The 19,880-nt window shown below is 42.3% G+C and overlaps 1 protein-coding gene across 12 annotated transcripts in view; it reads left to right on the top strand.

Moving 5' to 3' along the window:
- Positions 1-19,880, top strand: part of KALRN (kalirin RhoGEF kinase) — a 526,665-nt gene that overhangs the window by 462,958 nt on the left and 43,827 nt on the right. For 10 of the 12 annotated variants that reach the window (XR_012623758.1, XR_012623759.1, XR_012623760.1 and 7 more), the window contains 9 exons: positions 2,480-2,763; positions 3,623-3,727; positions 9,452-9,582; positions 13,306-13,372; positions 14,663-14,766; positions 17,157-17,226; positions 17,810-17,896; positions 18,671-18,763; positions 19,830-19,880. Coding sequence is in view for 9 of the 12 variants with exons in the window: in XM_074828701.1 (XP_074684802.1) it covers positions 2,480-2,763; positions 3,623-3,727; positions 9,452-9,582; positions 13,306-13,372; positions 14,663-14,766; positions 17,157-17,226; positions 17,810-17,896; positions 18,671-18,763; positions 19,830-19,880 (992 nt within the window). In the remaining 3 variants the exon portion in view is untranslated. Of the gene's footprint in view, positions 1-2,479; positions 2,764-3,622; positions 3,728-7,716; positions 7,813-9,451; positions 9,583-13,305; positions 13,373-14,662; positions 14,767-17,156; positions 17,227-17,809; positions 17,897-18,670; positions 18,764-19,829 lie in introns of all 12 variants that reach the window. The other 2 variants (XM_074828711.1, XM_074828702.1) reach the window with 2 other exon arrangements.

Genomic DNA, 19,880 nt, shown 5'->3' with positions numbered 1-19,880 from the left:
TGGGTTTGGCCCTGCCTTGAGCCCACTGGGCTGAAGTAGGATTGTGCGTCTCAGTAACAAATCCTTGTGGTGGGTGGGGGTGTCCCAGCTCCGTTTAGGCTCCTATCAGCTCCCTTCCCTTACTAAAAGTTAAATTGTCAAGGTGCCATCAACTGGAGGTAGGGGTTTGGACTGTGTTACTTCCAAGCTGTAGTAAAAAAACCTCTCTGTACATTAATCAACCGAGATGTGGGAAGATGAGCTTGTCCTCAGTTCTCCTCAACTTCCCCCTGAGCCCAGTACCCAGCAAAGGCAGTGAGTCTGATACGGCTGCTTGCCGCAAATCATCCCTGACAGTGGCAGCCTCCACACAGTGATCGCTTCCAGTGTTTCTCCTTCCATGACTGAAGCCTGGCTCCTTTTGCACCAGTAATTCCCAAAGTTAATCCTGCTGCAGCAGCAGTGGGAGCGCAGGCACCTGAGGGCACCCCACTCGGCACAGCCCCTTGGCGGGGAGCCCTCGAGCTTCCTCCACCGCCTGTGGGGCTTTCGGTGCTGCTGCGGGGACAGAGGGCCGAGGGCGCTTGCAAAATCAAAATCACCATCGCAAAACCCTGAATGTTGCTGACGCAAGGTGCGCTGATAAACTCCCAGGGCCTCACGTGGAGCCTGCAAGAGGAGACTATCTAAACCCTATTGAGTGGATGATAAGCTGGCCACTGACAAGTATTATCTTGCACTAGTTGATTTAATGCCACTTCGTGTGCATGAAATAACATCAACAGGAGCTGGCTAAACCCAGGCCTTTTTGAGATAAGACTGCTACTTTGCCCTTATGGAGGAATGTCAGAAAAACCCCAACAGCTCCACCTGGGATCCGTCCTCCTCCCAGCCCTTCTCATGCTCGCTCCTGTCATCAGAAGAGACATGATTTGGATTTTCTTCCTGTCTGGGAAATGAACTTTGCCTTCCTCTAGCTTGTTACAATTATTTCCATATGTTCTAAAAATCTAACTTTTGACCTCAGGTATGTAATAAATTATTGGTTCAGCTTCTGACTGAGGCTGTCTATGGATATAAAATACTCTAAAACATTGTAACTCTCACGGTCTGCATTGTACAAGCTAGCAGACAAGGCAGGCTGCAGTCTCTGCTTGGTGCATAGCTGGCTGTGAACAGCAGCTCTGCCCATGGGGGTAGGAGCTCTGTGTGCAGGTAGCAGGAACTGGCTTCTAAAACAATGTAAGTAACGATTCCCTGGGAGAGTAGCAGTCCCTCAGCATGTGTACTACCCAGTATCTCCAATGATATTTATTGCTGAACTGAGAATATCTTGATGCACCTGGCTATTTTTATGTGTTGTAACTTATGTTTTTGTTTTCTGCTGGGATGGATAAAAGATTCAGAGAGAGTCATCTAAAAATGTTTAATAACATCAGCTGACTGCTTTCTGATGTACAGTCTCAGATGTATCTTACAGGAGTGTGACAATTACTGAAATCTGTAAAAAAAAAAAAAAAAAAGGTGACTTAAACTGTGTGGGATAAAATGTCTCGGTCCCTGATTGATCCTGGGAAGGGAGTTCCCTTGCCATGGTTTTAGAAAGGTGAAAGTAGGATACATGTTCCTAAAGGGCAATTGAGAAATCTTCAAGCAACTTGTTTGCTTTGGTTTTAAAGACTTATTGACATTGGCATATGTTTGGTCTGCTGCTTTTGGGGGCGAGTAAGAGAAGTTGTACCCATTTCTAAGGTGCTAGTCTGACCATGTGTATTGATAATTGCGGTTCGATACAGTTCAGCAGAATCTCCTGCTTGGTTATAATGGAAATCTTTTTTGGATTTTAAGCCTGCCCTTTATCTCCTTCTTGGGAGTTTCCTTTGCGTTGAACAATTTGTCATCTTTTGTAATTGTTCATTCCAGTTTCTTAGTTCTAGGAAAGGTGTGAAGTCTTCTTACAATTTGCTTTCAGGGGCAAAAGAGATAATTTTATGGTGCTTCAAATAACCTTCAAAAGTTAGTAAGTAGTGTAACTAATAGTACTGTCATTGGAGTCTGGAAACAGCTGAGAAACATTTATGGAATCGGAACATGACAAAGTGTCGGTGGCTGTCAGGTCTCCTGTAGTAATCTGCTTTTTGTACTTATTTTCTTCCTGGCAATTCACAATGAAATCTGTGGGAAGAAGCTGAGAAATTCAACACTTAGCATGAAATTCAGGCTTTCATCAAACACTAGGTAACTTTGCTGTCTGTTATCTTTCATAAGGGCAGACAGTGTGGTAGGAAATCAGAGAAGTGTGTAAGATTGTGAAAAATGCCTGTTGTAGGGCATATTCCTCTCTCTGGTGTGCAATAAAGTTTACACAATGTCCATAGGTCACGAAACCTTTCACTGAGGCAGCTTGTATTTTCATGCTTAGGACTGCTAAGCGTGTGATGTGCATTAGGAAATAGAGGAGGTGCTGGTATGATCTCTCACCTGCATTGTTTTCTTTCAGATGCATATTCAGTCTCTTCCAATGACAACGGGGGCAAGTCTGATTCAGTGGCCAACTTACAACCGCAGCCATCCCTCAACTCCATCCAGAGCTCTCCTGGCCCCAAGCGCTCAACCAACACCCTGAAGAAATGGTTGACTAGTCCAGTACGCCGGCTGAACAGCGGAAAGACAGAGAGCAACATCAAGAAACAAAAGAAGGTGCGAGATGGCAGGAAGAGCTTTGACCTCGGCTCACCAAAAACTGGAGATGAAACCACTCCTCAAGGAGACAGCGCAGATGAGGTGTGTGTTGGTGTTTGTTGCCCAAAAGATCACAGCTCTGATAGTCTCTTCTGTGGTATGTGATTCACACCTGAGTAAACACATCTCCCTTAGGGTCTAGAGGGAACAGAGAATCATGTATAAAATTGCATTGATTGAAGCTGTGCTGCAAACAGCATTGTCATCCAAAGAGCAGTGGAATATAAAGGGAACAGAATTTCAAAGTCTCCATATATTATTGTCCTTTGACTAGGTTTGTGTTTTAATAGCCTATTAGAAAGCTGCCAAGCATAGAAATTAAGTTATTCTTTAGCAGCTGTTATCACTTTTTGCTGAGGTTCATATCACCTTTATTCTACCATGGCAGTGTAATTCTTTATTGAAAGAAAACACTCAGAGGAATAGCCATGTTTCCGTTAAATCTGCTATGTATTTGTAGCTGAAGTTTCTCTGCAGGCATGTTCTTTGCCAGAATGGCTCTTTCCTGATAAAGCGAATAAGGAATTACAAGCCAAAAATGGAAAAGATACTAACTGAACTGAATGTACATTTTAAAAACTGTACATTGAGCTGCTCTCATTGAAATTAAAAAATACTTTTCCATCAGCACACAGACAGCTGTAAATGGCCTTAGCTGCTTGGGTGGCCTATAAACTGTATCTCTGTAACTCTTAGAATGCACCAGGATTAACCAGCAAAACCTTGCATCTTTATTGATTCTCTTCCATGATGCTTAGCATTACCTGCAATTCTCTCCACCCAGCACGATATTGAGCCAGTATTAATCTTAACAGACTCAAAGCCTGGTGGTAGGGCTCAGGTATCTAAAAAGATAAAAGAAAGCTGTCCCTGCTCCTAATCACGTTTAACTTTTCTTCAGAAGAGCAAGAAGGGTTGGGGAGAGGATGAACCAGATGAAGAGTCTCACACACCTCTTCCTCCTCCTATGAAGATTTTTGACAATGATCCAACCCAAGATGAGATGGTAAGGCCTCCCCTACTATACCAATTTGCTGTTGAAGTGCATTTCTCTCATAGCCGTCTCACAGTGATTTCGTAGTGGTCTTCTAGTATCCAGGGCCTAGACTTGTCATTATAAGAGACTTGGACATGCAAAACATAATCTAATACCTTTCACCAACTGGATTTACGAATAGTGCTGGATAAGCAATTTAGCGTTGGCTTCCTGTTTTATGACAGGTCGATCGTGTGCTTGTGTTGTGTGCAGTCAGAAATTCCACTCAGGCTGATAATGCATGTTCTCCACATCTGTTTTAAAAGTGCCATTGATGTCTGGCAGTATCAGCAGAAATGCTGTTTGGTGGCAGCCTGGGCCCGAGGAGTAGGACAGATGCTGGAGTCTCCCTGAATCCAGAAATACCACCTTTACCAAGAGTTAGATAGCTTGGGCTCTCCACTCAGGCTTTGTGTGTGACTGGGATCCAGGAGTGTTGTCAGTCTGTGCCCTACCATCCATTCTCCATTTTTAAGTGCTTTAAAACTTGCAGATGAAAAAGCCTACCCAGTGCTATCACTTGGCATTTCTGAGGTATGTGGCTGATCATTACTGGATGGTCCATCAGCTCCAGTTGTCTCAGAAGCCTGCAAGGTATCTGAGGTCCCTCTGAGGAGGGTGGGAAAGGCTTTGGTCTGCCCATCTTTGTGTACCATGCTGGGGGTGCTAGTTCTTTGATGTTAGCTAGGGTTTCTTGAATGTTAAGTCAGAATTTGCTGTGGTAGGTGATGTGGTGACTTGCAGAGTCCTTTAGTGGCTCTCCTGGACTTGGGGTGAGAATCTGTGAATATGGCTATGACAGTGGTTTGTATTCACAGTCAGTGCGGGTCCTGTCTGCACGTGTCCTCCCCCACCCTTTCCTGTTGCTGTCGTCTCCCTTATAGAAATCCATCCTCCCGTTTAGCTGTTTCCTGCTTTCCTGCTGGCATCTGTTTTTAGCACTGCCACTTCTCTGTCTCTATCCTCTGATTGTAATTACTGCATGAAACGAAGCAAGGCTAGGGGAGATTAATAAATTGTTGGAAAAAAACAACCAAGAATGTTCTTGGGGAAGGTTCAGGCAGGAGTTTGGAAATACAGAGAGAGAAGGGCGCAAAAATTTCTGGGACTCAAGGAGCAGAGTGGTGGAGGAACGGATTTGGGGGCTTGCTGCTAATCTTGTCAGAACTGTTATGACATTGTGGTGGCAGCAAGACCAGAAGGAAGCAGCTGGAGTTGTGGACTCTTGCCCTCCGAGTGCTGCGAGTGCTGCTGGCTGGCTGGAGAGGGGCAGAGGCAAAAGGTCGGCAAAGCAGAGTCGTGGTGGATCCATGCCCAGCACAATAGCAGTTGCTCCTGGCTTGTTCCCCATGGTGTTTAGCTAAATGTTTTGGGGTTAGTTTGCTTTTTGGTTTTTTGGGGTTTGTTTTGGTTTTTTAAAGAAAAACAAAACTGCTTTAGCTCAGGTCACTATCATGCCATGTGATTTTAGTATTTCTTAAATACTTTCCTGACAGCGCCAATGTTGTAGAACTAAACTGTTTTCTGCTCCAGATGTCTGAGATTTATAGAGCATTTTGGCATCCTGTTTCTTCACCCGCTCCTAAAAGAGAAGATTAAATAGAGCAAGATGCATCAGAAACTCTTTTTCTCTCTCTTTTTCTTCCCCTACTCACTTTTTGTCACGGGGGAAAGAAACTTGAGCTCACAAACATGGCTCCTGAATTCCCTGACACAGGAGCACCATGTTAGCAATGTTTGAGCCATGCTGGAGCCAAAAGCTCTTTAATGGTGTTAATTTGGGCACAGCTCAAAATGCTCATGTCCTACTGCTTACAGGCATGGGCTTAGGTTGGACCAGCAGCAGAGTGGGGAAGTAGCAGTGGTAGGTGGGAGATGTCTGCACGGTGCAGAGGGTGGCACCTTATCCTGAGCCCATCTGCAAGGCAGCAATAATCATGCCTTGCTGCTCCTGGAGGCTCTTGTAAAGACAAAATGCAAGATCTCTTCATATTAGAAATTCATAATTTACTTTCTGGGAAATAGAAACACCATTTTTCAATTTGCCCCACACAAACCAGACTCTCTTATCAATCACAGAACAGTTTTATCTAACCCCAAAAGACTTGTAGGCAGCAAATGTTTCCATACTCCCTTCAAAATCCTGCAGTTATTTACTTTTCAGAGATATTGAGCAATTTCAGTTAAAGAAGTGAGAGCAACAGCTGTTTAGTGCCTCCAAACATTGGACGACTCCTGCTAGAATGGTTATGTGTAGTGGTTGTCCTCTGTGTACTTGTCCAATATCAAGAAAGTCCCTATTTTCAGTCTTCTTTTTTTTCCTAGACATGTCCGTCTGCATTGCAGGTGAAACAGGCTGTCTGAGCTTTTACATTTGTATGAGATTCCTACATTACCAGCCTAATTCCTCAATTACCAGCCTGATTACCTGTAGTTTTTGTTGTTGTTGTAATTAGAACTGTTGATTAGAAGTATTATTTGTGAAAGACAAGATGATGAGTGGCAGTCTGTTCACGCTTCTGCTCTGTCACAAGGCTTCTGTTTGGGATTGGTCTCCTTTGCCTTTTTTTTCTCCTCCTGGGGCTGTGTCACTCAACGTGAGCAACCTCCCCAAAGGGCCTCATAAAGAGGTGGCCAGATGCCTAATTCCTGCCATCACATTTCCGCGTCTCACTCCCACCAGCACTATTTAATCTCAGATATGTGTTCGTTGGCACCTGCACAGTGACTTCGCTGAAATAGCTACTCTCCAGAAGACCTTTATTAAGCAGCTGAGAGATGAATAAGCTTTTTAATAATTTTAATGCAGAATTTATAAAAATTTAGCTCTGCTTTAGTCCGTGTCAGCCTGCCAAAAGCAGGTTATCAAAAGGCTTACAGTTTTACTCAGTGCTTGTATTTCATTCAGAAGAAATGTACATATAGGTGAGCTAATAAATACCAATGCCCACAGCTATCACATGAGTTTTTTTCAAAGTGAGGTTTCTTAGGACAAAGACCAAGTGGTGAAGAGGCCCATATAGAACAAAAACCTCAAACTAAAACAATATTTCACACAGAGGCCAGTCTTCACAGCACCGTGGGGGATCCTTGGGTAGCACATTGAAGAGGTCTTGGTGTTTCTGGAGATTTGTAACAACCAGCAGCTATTAGCTGTGGCTACCTGAATGTGGAGACATCCAAAGACATTACATCATGTCAGACACCTAAAATCAAATACCTGAGACCAACAGACTGGCATAGAGAAGAGAGACTGAAAATATTCTAACTAATGTCACCAGTAAAAAGTGGGCATCTCCAAAGAGTGTTTCTGCCCTCCTGTGCCAGGTACCTAGAATAGATGAGATATGTAGGGGTGTTTTCTCTCCACTGATTGCAGAGAGGGGAGAGAAAAGATACACATTTTAGATGGCTGAAATTGCATTAATGAGAGGTGTCATCTAAGTTCATTTGGAGTTGCAGTTGATCTGTGGGGGAGGGAGAAGGAATGATTTGTTCCCCCATGCCTCTCTCCCTTATTGCCTGTAATTCTATGTGTACCTTGTTCTTAACTGCATTCATTAAATATGTATATGGGGGAGGGGGTAATTTCTTACATCTGCAGTAAGAAGATCAATTTTCTGGAGTCTGTAAGACCATAGATGTCCTCTGAAGGAGGAACCAACAGACATTATGAGTGTTTAGCCTGGTTGCAAATGAACTTCAGTTCTTTGACGCTGTTCCCTGGTTCCCAGCCTTGGAACTGCTGCAGGGAGATGTACAGCCAGAAGTGGATGGCAATTCTGTGCTCGTCTGTTATGGTGACACTCACTCACCTGACCATGCATGTGGTCCTCTAACCCTCCTGCTCCCCTTCCACATTCATCTCCTGTCTCAGAAGCTGCTTCACTGACTGCTGGTTTCCTACTCCCTTCTCATCCTGCTAACTTGCTTTTCCTTTGCAACCTGGTGTCTTGCAGTCCTCTTCTTTGCTAGCTGCTCGACAGAGCTCCTCCGATGTCCCAACTGCCGCGGATCTTGTCAGTGCAATAGAAAAGTTGGTCAAAAGTAAGCTGGTAAGTTTAGTGTTGTGAAAACTGTGTACACAGCAGGCCTAATATGACTCTAGAGAAGGTCTTTAAAATCTAGCTCTTGTTTCTGGTTTCCTTGCTTTCCACCTTCATCTGCTATGCTTTTATTAACCCTATGTGCTCTACTTCTCAGTAGAGTGTCTAATATTTTTGCTTCCCATGTGAGATGCAGCCTACATCTCACGTTGCCATGTAGGCTCTGCACTGCATCGTCAAAAGGCACTTTTGGAGCAGGCTTTGCAGAGCATGAGCTACTGTACTGTACTCTTTCTGGGGTCCTGTTGGTATTCAGATATTTTACAGAGTGGGATGGGTTTTTTTGTTTTAAAGCTTGTTCTGAGACACAGGAGTTTTACTACCCAACATGTGAACTTTGTTTGGTATTCTGTCTTCCCTGAAAAGACCCTCTAAAGAGTAGAACTGCTTGAAGTATCACAGCTGTGCTTTAATTTTACAAAGATTCATGTGTCGCTTTTAATCTGCCTTGTCAACTCTTTCTGACAGAGAATGGAATAAGCAATAAAAATGCTCTGGGTTTAATTTGTTCAAAAATTTCAGTATTGTGCGTTCTCCTGTCTGGTCCCATGTCTGTTGGATAAGGAGTAAATCCTGTTTCATATCTTGGCTTCTCTTAACTTTTTCTGAAAGAGTTCAAAATGTTAATATTAAAAACCTAAACCTTTTTCTACATGTCCCAGAACCTCTAAAATTAGTAACTTAATTAACAAGTGAGGATTAAAGTAGAGTTATGATGAGCCTACAAAGGGTCATTTCCTTACATATACTGGAAGGATGAAGAGAGTAAAAACAAACAAAAAAACCCATGGTGATCATTAAATTACTGTAGCTCTGTGCAAGCAGCTTTATCTAGCGAATCATTTCAGAGGGTTTTCGCATTTTCTCAGTTTGAGATGTTGGTACATGAAGATAGTCAGCATTCAAGGGGTGCTTGATAAGGAGTAGGTGGTGAAGGAACTCTTTATGACATGGGAAACCGAGAAGGACATTCCCAGAAAATTTACTTAAAGTGGTTTTATTCTATTGAGGGACTAACAAATTGAAAAGCATTTCATTAATCCAGTTAAATGTATTTTCGGAGGGTGTTTTATTTTCTCTCACCCGCATGCAGGCCGTTAGGTCAATTGCAATTGCTTTCCAAGGATTTGGGGAAACTTTAATTATTGTGGAATGTTACTCTGTATCCATCTATTTCTGTTTCATTTTGTGTTTTACTTCACTACCAAGAATTCTCATTCAGTCTTTGGCAGAGAAACACTGACCATGTGTAGTTTAACACTTGCTTCTGATTGAGACACCAGGATATTTTCAGGTTGTTTTGAAATAATTTGGAAGAGTTTTCTCCTCCTGGGGCTATTGGAACATCTTTTCCCACCTTCTAGCAAAAGGAAGTTTTCTCTGTTTTAATGCTTTTTTGTGGAGGTCTTATGTCAACTTAAAACTAGTTTGGTTGTGTTTCACTAAGTCCTGCGGAAAAGTATTGCAGAATACTCCGCTTGGTTTTAGACTGCAGTGTTGATTGCAGAACTGACTTGAAACAGAAAATAACACTGATGCTGGAGTTCAAGGATGATGTTTATTCTATCGTTCTTTGGGGTTTATTTAGACCCTTGAAGGAGGATCTTACCGAGGAAGCTTAAAAGATGCTACTGGCTGCTTAAATGAAGGAATGACGCCTTCAACTCCCCCACGAAACCTTGAAGAGGAACAAAAAGCCAAAGCAATGAGAGGCAGGATGTAAGTTATCTTGATGGTTCTTCTTTCTGAAATATGCACCCAAGGAGGACACATAGCTGCACTGAAAAAATACTTTGTTGTCAGGGAATGAGCATGGAACTGGCAGTAAAACTGTGTTCTGCTTGCTTCTGTTTTTTCTTAACCTGTAAAAATACTTTATAAAAGCACTTGCACACCCCAGAAGTTCATCACTGCTCTTTAAAATGTACAGCTTTTACCCCAGATAGCAAATACTTTTTGCTGTAAAAGCCTCTGAAGAGCTAGACAAGTATTATTGAGATGTTTGCCTTGGTAATTACTACGTTGCTAGAGGTGAAATCAGCTCTCAAAGGGGAATATGTGGTTGACCTTGTTATCTACCTTCAAGGCAAATAACAGAGAATCCCACTAGGATTTTTTGAATAAGAGAATATTTTTTTGCCTCAGTTATTAGCAAAGGAAGGGGCAGAATTCAGATGCATTTGTGGTGAAAACACGCCACTGAAGAGTTTGGCAAAAGTTTCATTTGGGAAACCCTCATGTTCATGGTAATGGAAGACGAAAGAAATGGTGACAGCTCATGAAGTTGATTTTTAAAATTATCTGTACACTCCCTTAAATGTAACAAAAAGTAACACTTGTGCCTTCAAAGCTTATCATGATTAAAGCATTTCTTAAATGAATAGTTCAGCTGAAAGACATAGAGAATTGGAGAAACAGAATCAAGAATTATACGAAAGAGAGCTGAGGTAGCTGTTTTCTTTATACTGCCTCTTACACTAACAGCAGTAACTGCAGTGATCTAATGAAATAGTAGATTGAGGGGAAAAGTAATGGTCTATACGGGTCTCATTGGAGTGTGGTAAGGTGAGAGGTGGAAGAAGAGCAGCCCGTTTGGGAAAGATGCCAAGCAGGGAAGGAAACCAAGTCAGGGGAGAACAAGGAGGTAGTTAAGAGTAGAAGAGGAAATAGGAGCAAAGTGTCACAGGTCTGTGAAAGCCATCATTTGCTCCTACAGTTTATTATAGGAAGCCAGAGAAGCGATACAGTGAGGGACTGGATCAAGTCCCAGCAGCAGGCAGGGACATGACACTCCTGGATGTGTTTCTGAATGGGAGAAGTTTTCTACTAGGCAGCCGTCAGCCTTCCTGCAGGGAACATCTCTGCCCACGCCTGTCTCCTAAAAGATCCTCAATATTGCAAGTTCTTGGGTTTCTCTGGTAGCAATTCATTCATTAGATAACTGGCAACTAACTGCAGGTTGCAGTTTTAGTGCAGAGTCCTTTGCCACTGTAAGCATAGGATACAGTAACACTCTAGTGTGCGACGCTTCTGGCAGGGGGACTGGCAGTGTGTTATGTGTAATTAATGGCAGCCTCCATCCAGATTTCCTAAATGCCAGGATGTTTAGGAGCACCTGCTAGTGGCTTTCAGCACAGGACATCTCTCTCCTCTCCAGCTCCTTTGTGTCTGTATTCTTTATCTGTGCAGCTCATGGAGTTTAACTCCATAGCTGTATGAGGCAGCCGAGCTCCCAACTCAAGCTGTGATGCCCCATTCCCCACAAGACAGCAGCTGAATCCTTGCACAGGCATGGGCAGTAATTTCCTGTGTCACTGGCAGCACATGCATGCCAGCAGTTAGCCCTGGTGTTAGGAAATCCCTATTCCATCAGGTTTGATTGCTGCATTTCTTTGAGCCATAAGGCAATAGTCTCATTGAGTAGTGTTGTTCAGTATAGATTGAATGTAGTTACCAAGATATCCAGGTATTCAGACTTATCCAGAAGCGAGGAGGCTCTGTCCTTGTTTCAGTTCATGCCATTTTAAATACAGCTGTGTAGTCAGTACCTGCTGGTGACCAGGGCAGGCACTTTCCAAGCAACTGCCTGCCCTTGCTCCATATTATCAGATGAGGAGTGAACTTGAATTTTTGTCAGCATGCATCTTAGAAACCTTAACTTTGGGAGTACCTCTAAGGTCCTGTGTCACATAGGCTTCAGAGAACTAATAGAGATGGTCAAGGTTGATTTTTCTGCTTGCTAGGAACAGGGGAGCTGGGGGAACACTGGTGCTGAGTTTAAGGAAAGCGGTGGAGGTGCAGACCCTGGTTCCTAATAGAGGTGTAAAATTGCAGGTTTAGTCTGTTCACCTAATAGATACCTGGTTGCTGCACTGATTTTTAATTCACACCCATCTGCTTGCATGTCCTGCAGCATTACATACTACAAGTACCTGCTGCTTCATTTTTAGAGCAGGATTTGGCCAGACGGATCCTTGCAGTAACTCAAACCAAAGGAGAGGCAGTGGGCAGGTGGGAGAGGTTCTCCCCATTCCCTCAGCAGCAACTCTCTGCCTTCATGGGGAGCAATGCACTGAGAGGTGGTGTGAGCCTAAAAGTAACCTCCCAGCATGCCTGCCCCGGCAGAGGAGACGTGGCAAGCCTTTCACAAGGGCACGGTAGGTCAGCCAGCAAGAGGGGACTGTACAGTGGACGCTTGTTCAGGCCACACGCTGCTGCTTTGTAAGAGAGCAGCCTTTTGCCCTGCGCGTGTTTACTACCCAGGCACACAACTTGGCAGGGCGCTTCGGAGAGCATAAGCATCTGGCATCGCTGCTGCCAGCCCTGCCTTCTGCCAAGGGGGCTGGATTTCACTCTCAGATGAACAAGAAGCTGTTTGACCTCTTTCTGCCACGTGTCTTAAGTATCTCCTCTGCTCTGTCTGAGCAAGGGACATGTGAGCACAGTGGGAGCAGGATTTATTTTCTCAGTAACCTCTCATAACTGAGTCTCTCCTTGCAATGCCAGTCTACTTTTTTTTTCTCCCCTCTAGATATTTTCAAACAGGCTTTTATCTTAGCACTGTTTGCCCTTAGCCCTATCATTTCAAGCGGGTCAGTCTGCTGATTGATGTGAACGGAGTGATATTAGACATGAAAGCACTCCTCTATCTTGTTAGCCTTGTTACTGCCATAGTGAACTTGAGCACAGATGGAGTTTATTTGTCATGTGCCAAATCTATGTATTGGCGTAATTAAGAGGCAAACTGTCTGCAGCAAGCTGTAACTTTTTGAAATTGTCCTTGAAAGAACATTATGTGATTGGTCGGTTTGACTTAAAAAGGAGGGGCTTTTTTTAGCTTGCTGTTGTTTGCATGCATCAGGTCTTCATTAGGTGACTTTCCTACACAGGATTGTAGCTCTGAAATCAGTGTAAAGCATTTGACACCCATACATAGATTACCTAGTCTGAAAGATTAAGCTTTTGGTTATGACAGGAGAGAGGATTTGTTTTCCAAGTGTTTGAAACTTCCAAATTAATTGCTGAATCTTGGGCAAATCCAGAAGGACTGAAGCAAGAAATCCTCTCCTACTTGCTGCAGAATGGATCAGGGCACATCTCCATCACTATCAGGGAGCTGCATGGGGGATGGAGGAGCGGAGAGCAGGGAGGGATGGTTAAAAGTACAGACAGCTGGTTTTCTGCCGTTCTTGCACCACCCTGGGAAGTGGGGGTGAAGAGGGATAGGAGGAAAGAGTGGTTAAGAGAATTGAAACTACCCTGACCTGAAATGTGACATTTTTGTCATTTACATTCCACTGAGCTATAAGTGAGTGAAGAGTGAGTTGTGTTACGTGACCTGGATGATGGCGGGGTTTTATGGAGGGGTAATATGTGGTAAGAGGAGCAAACAGTAACATCAAGGAATATGGTCAAATATGTGTGTGTTCTGTTTTAATTTAGGTTTGTCTTAAATGAGCTGGTACAGACTGAAAAAGACTACGTCAAAGACTTGGGAACTGTTGTGGAGGTGAGCTGAAGCAAACCCTGCTGTGCAAAATGTTTTCCCACTAAAAAGCACCATGCTGACAAGTGACAGCAACAAAAATGCAGCATGAGAAACAAACTGCTTTATTTTGCACTCTGCTTCCATGGTCCCCTTCTCATGTTGACAGAAACAAGAAGAAATGCCTTTGGAAACTATTTTTGTTTCCATCTAACAAATGTTGTATTCTAGGTTTCAACTCCAGGGTGCAAAGGTTTTTCTTGGCTACCCTGCTTGTGACAAACTCTTCCTGCTGTAATGCAGCCTTGAGGGCAGTGGTGGAGAACAACTTATGTTCCTACCACTTATTTCATGCTTTCCTTGCTGTCATATTGAGTAACGGTAACACGTACTTTACTTGAGTTTGCACCAGGACTAATGTCCTGTGTCTGAGTACCTTTCAGGAAACTGGGTTTGGATCTGTGCTGAGGTGCATGTGTGGCCTGTGGATTATTGTTTTGCAAAACTACACTTGAGATTAAATAGAGTTTGGGGTTTTTTCTGTTTAAAAACAGTCATAGTTTTTTAAGCTTCAATTTGTAAAGACCTGGCTGATCCCTAGGGATCATCTGTCAGAGCCAACTCACATGCAGGGTCCGGGTTTTTTTCCCAGCAAGGACTCAGAACTGGAGGCTCGTGATTGAAGTGGGCTTTTGGCAATGCTTTTTGGCATTCACTAGTCCAAGGAGAATTACCAGCCCACCTAACAGTGATTTTCAACAGCTTCCAAACTTGAAGACCTTTGTGTTATCTTCTGTTTACATCATGCACCACTGGCAAACCTGATAGAGGGCTGCAGTGCTCCAAAGGCTTATAAAGGAACTCTCAGGAGGTGTGAAAAATCCTATTCATGTGACTCTTTAAATTTACTGCTTGGCTTTGTGCTCCCACAAGACTCATGGCGATGAATGGAAGAACTCAGTACAGAGTCTGGCTTCTTCCTCTTACCAGAGAAGCCAAGAGCTTGATAAACTACTTTTGTTTAACTTTTATCTTCTAATGGCACTTGTCACTTCAATGACATCTAATAATGGTTTGTGTAAGTATTGTAGATATTCGGAATAAATCCTTTGAATTTTCTTCTAAGAAAACTGTGTAATTTAAAGTATTTAGACGGTTTTCTGGTTTTAAATTGTACAAAAGATATTTTAAGTGTTTTCAATGTAACAAATCCTGACATTAAACTTTTGGTTCTTGGAAAAAAAAAAAAAAAGGTGTAATTATTCTCCCCTTTCAGATGAACCTTTTGCTAATCTCTGATCATTACTCCTAAAGGGCTTCATGAAGAGGATAGAAGAAAAAGGAGTTTCTGAAGATATGAAAGGGAAAGACAAGATAGTATTTGGCAATATTCACCAGATCTATGACTGGCACAAAGAGTAAGTTTTTGGTTTAGTTCCTTTTTAAGCACCTTTCTAACCACTCATTCATAAAGGATTAGGGTGTATGGTGTCTATATGTCTAAGCTGCTTTAATTGAACATCAGCAGGTCATTCAGGGCTGAACTTCCAAAGGACATTGCCTCACTTTAAATGGTCTCTGTTAGTTTGTAAGTGCTGCTTAGTAACTTCACAAGTCATTGCTACCTTGAATCCTGAGAACATGTTCTAATTCATGTGCTTTTACCCACAGTTTCACAATACACTAGATCCTGATATAGGGCTTTGTCTACCCAATCAAAAATGGCACAACTGCATGAAGCGAAGCATTGGTCCTACATAAACTCTTTTTCGCAGTGAAAAAACTTTGATGGGCTGTAGCTTTGCACTGCCTGGCTTTATGGGAGGGTCTTTGTCTTGCCATCTCTCACAGATAAAGCTTGATGCTGGCTCAAACACTATGCCAGGAGTGCTGCTCAGTGTGACAGAAATGCTGCACACAAGAGAGTCTGCTCTGTGTCAGTGCTGTTTTGCCAATGGCTCTTGCCATTCCTTGCTGGGGAGTCACAGCAAGAGGCTCTGTGGTCCGTCCACAGCTCCTGAGCTACTTCTCATAAGCAGTCCCAACATGGCACCCAGAGAGGTGCTGCTTGTGGGGTACTAGCAGGAAAGCTACTGAGGCTGCTATAATTGTGTTTCTTGGGTCACAGCTGTAGGCTCAATCCATTCCTATATCTTGTGGTCCTCAGCAACACAAACATCTTTTTGCATCTCACAGGATCAAGACGACTGACCATAGCAGTAGTATTTGGCTAGTAGGGTAATAAAACGCAAATATTTTCAAGATACTTCTGTAAAGCTCTAATGGTCTTTGGCCCGGTTGATGCTTTTGACTCTGAGTTAGGAACTCTGTTCCATGAAAATCTTACTCTATCCTCATACAAGTAGCTTTTGAAAAACTGCTGGAAACACGAGGCTTATTTCAAACCCTGGGCCATTTCTGCTGTGACTGTATGAACAGCAATGTCTTGTTTATGGACTATATGGCCATCATTTCAACTCCGATACTCAGAAATACTCTACAGCTCTGGCTAACTAGAATTTGAGCATCCATGTGCAGTCCTGAGCAGCGGACACTGGTCTGGATCTTCCTTCAGCTCTGGACATTTCCCTCACCCAGGAAACACAGTGTCCTTCCCATCACGTGTCCCACAGGTGCTTATCTCATGGCCTGGGCCTGTCCTTGTCTTCTGACAAATGCCCTTGTGAGCACAGAACAAAAAAAGTCAGAAAAAGCTTCACCATATATTAAGTTGATATCAGCAATGAAGTGTTTTTACTGGTGACATTCAGTGTTTAATTGTGATGATAGGAGTTTTCTGTAACATGCAGGGAGGGATTCCCTATTTTTAGTTCCGTGTATCTGGGTCAAGAAGTCTATTTACATGCAGATGAATTTAACATTTATAGAGGGTTGAGTTATGAAAGCAGCTGTATCTGATGGTAGCAATAGGGACATTTAGTTGGGACAGCTGTCCAATGTGCATCTTTTTTTGAGGTTCTGGGATTTCTTGGGACCAGACCATTGCAGGCATGTCCTCTCACCAAATCTGGCTACTGTATCAAATCCATGGAGGCATTTGAGACAGAAATCCTGCAGTGAAAAAGAGGAAGATCATGGAAATGGAGATTGTCAGGATTTACCTAGGAGTTAGAAAAACCTACTAGTATTTCTAAATTTTAGCTAAACTGCTTTTACCTCACTTTTAGGCATCCCAGTATATTCTGGGTAAGGGCATTCAAGCTAGAATGAACGACCTCCCCAAAGCTGCAGGTCAAGATAGAGTTGGTATTTATTAATTACTGTTACTGTTATGAATTACCATATATTACTAACAGTAATATACTGAAAAATAGCAAAAAACAGAACATACCAAAATTCTACCAGCAAAAACATGTTGACTTGAAAGTGGAAACTTCTGCATCTCTTTCACATTGACCAGTACTCCAAATCTGCTCGTTCAACTGAGAGCTTCTGGTAAAGCTTCAGTTGAATTTTCACAAGCATTTTGGTATATGGAAAAGATTTACTTTGGGAGTTCTCAGTGAAGGAAAGCAACTCTTGCAGTTAGATAGTAACTGGCACTTTTAAAAAATTAAAATCACTGCAATAGTAAAGAAGAGCAAATGGTTTGCAAGACAAGACCTCCATATTTCACAGCTCTCATCTAATGTTTTAGAAATGCCACCATTAAGGGCTGAAGCCAAGCTTACCGTTTGATTTATTTAATACTATAGCTAAAATTGCACTGATATATCGGAAGGATGACTAGTTTGCTGCTGGGATGACCTAAAGAAGTATTCTGAAATGTTGATATCCTTTCTTTCAGCTTTTTCCTGGCTGAACTGGAAAAATGTCTTCAAGAACCTGACCGTTTAGCACAGCTTTTTATTAAGCATGTAAGTTTTACTTTGTTACCTATCTCTAGTATCACTGTCATTTAGGGTGTGATGACTCCTTTCCAAAAATATCTGCTTGTGCCAGCTTGATAGTTTTACAAGTCTGAACTTAATTTAAACATAAAGTAGCCCTATAGTTATGCGTCTTCAGTGAGCAGCTGGATTGAACTAAAGCATTAATCATTGCCTTCTTGCAGACTTCTTATTTTGGGGGCAAAAGTGATGCAGCCAAGGACATCTGCTAAAATATAATTATGGCAGGTACTTGCCAACTTCTAGGATTGACATGTTTGTGTGATGTTAGCCAGAGCACAACTCTATAGCAAATTTCAGACCTACCGGTGTGGGAATGACAACTCTAACGGGCTACCCCCATGGAAACCTCCCCTTGCCTACGGTGCAGAAGTGGAGAATAGCACCAGTAAACCAATATACTTTCCTGCTTCAGCAAACTAAATCTTTTATTAAACCAAAAATAAGGAAGACCAAGCAGAACATCATAGCAACTTTCTGCCAGCTTTTAGCAGCGGAACAAAACGGTAGCTAGTATCTCACCAGGCTGCTGTGCCTCTTGCTTTCATAGGAGCGGCGATTACACATGTATGTGGTATATTGCCAAAACAAGCCACGATCCGAATATATAGTAGCTGAGTATGAGGCATACTTTGAGGTAAGCATGACTTATTATACATTACTGCTACTTACAGCTGAGTCCTAGTCAAGTAGACTATTCTGTAACCTATGGGGTTTGTCTAAAACAAACTCTGTAAGATTTTGATAACTGCAGATGCTGCTAAAGTCTCTGCTACAGGGAAAAAAAGTTATTTAATTTATTTCACATTCTCATGTTGTTAATTTCTAATAAATATTTAATCCAGTACTAACGGTCTGTGGCCCTCAGAATGCCACAACTGCATTGGTTTCTGTCCAAAATAAAATAAGACTTTAATCTGTAGTCTACAAACAGGGGAGGAGGTAAAAGTTGTTGGAGCTGGGTGGTGCCTCTCATAAATTCCCAGTAACTTTGTCTGTTTCAAGGGGACTAGACACATTTAGATATTAATGTGAAAGAAGCTTGTTTAACAAGGGAAAGATGTTTTGTTTCACCCAAGGGCATGAGACATGCTCTGCAGGACTTGTTTGTGAGCTAATCCCCTCTGCAGTGGCAAGAGTAGTCTCCCGATCTTGCAGTCCTGCTCGGTCAGCTCAAAGGGGGAAGGGATCCTGTGCTTTCCAACGCCTTCCAGCTCGGTCATGACTTTTACCCAGTCTTTGCCTAAATAGGATATGCCAGATTTTTAAATCCTCTAACATTCCCTCTTGCAAACAAAAGATTAAGAACAGACCAAGTTTCTGTGGAAATAAATCTCTGCTGAGACATTTTATCATGTTCTCTGTCTTAATCTGAGATTGTTTGCAGTTGTTTTTAATCCTCAATTTTTAGGAGGTTCAACAGGAAATAAGCCAACGGCTAACCATCAGTGACTTTCTGATCAAGCCCATTCAAAGAATAACTAAATATCAGCTTCTTCTCAAGGTGAGTGGAAAGATGCAGACTATAGTCTGCATCTTTCATTAGATGCTGTTTTTTTAAAATCAGCCTTAGTTTTAACTGAGGAATATCTTCATCAAATTAAGAGGAAAGAGGAGTCTGCTTAAACATGGGCATACAATGACAAAGTGCCGTGGAAAATGTCCAGAGAGCAGGGGGGGCCACGTCTGTGGGATTAGTTTGCAATTTAAAATAGTAAAAAGATGTTTTGTTTTGTTTTGTTTTCTATTGGAATTTTTTTATAGAGGAGTAAACTTCGTGTAGGAATTTTCTTCCTCTGAAGTTTCGGAGTAAACTTTCATTCAATTTTTTTTTAAATTGCACAAGTGTGTTAATAAAGCCTGTCTTTGGTGCTGCATGGCATACTTCTAATAAACGGTATAGCCTCCATTTCTGAATATCTCTCTCCAAATTAGCATAAGAAACTTATTTCCAGAATATTCTGATGTCTTGAAATTTGGGGAGCTCACCACAATTTTTTTCCCAAGGCGTCTGACCACTCTGGCTTCTGCTGACTTATCCACAGTGCCAATTTCTCAGCATTTCTGAAAATTCATCCCTAGGTGTCTGAAGCTAATATGTAAAATTAGGCATGTCTGATCCCTACCCTGTAATCTTCAGCAGTACCGGCGCTCTGAGCTGGTTTCTTCTCTTTTTTGAACTAGTCTCAAACAGGCTGCCATCAGCCCACATTTTGGTAATTGCACACTAGCAAAGAGGCAGCCACGTGTTCACTGAAATGCAAAAAGGAAAAGAAAAATCCTCAAGTGTGTGTGGTCTTGTGGCTTAAGACAGGGACCAAGTAAGCATTCCCAAGGGCTAATCCCAGCTTTGTCTTTTTTTCTGTGATGTCTTCAGCAACCATCCACACCCCTTTTCCATATCTATAAAGTGGTTATAACGTTCAGCAACCTCTGAAGATGAATTTATTAATATTAGCAAGTTACTTATCAGACAATCACATGCTGAATATGCTTTTTCTTTTTCAAACTGGCATCTTTTGTTTTCTCTTTCTGATGTGCCTTAATGCAAACCTTTCTGCTTTCTCCAGGACTTCCTAAGGTACAGTGAAAAAGCTGGTCTGGAGTGCTCTGATATAGAG

This window comes from Strix aluco, chromosome 6 (assembly GCF_031877795.1).
Source record: "Strix aluco isolate bStrAlu1 chromosome 6, bStrAlu1.hap1, whole genome shotgun sequence".
NCBI classification, from domain to species: Eukaryota; Metazoa; Chordata; class Aves; order Strigiformes; family Strigidae; genus Strix; species Strix aluco.
This window is presented reverse-complemented; position numbering and strand designations above follow the sequence as displayed.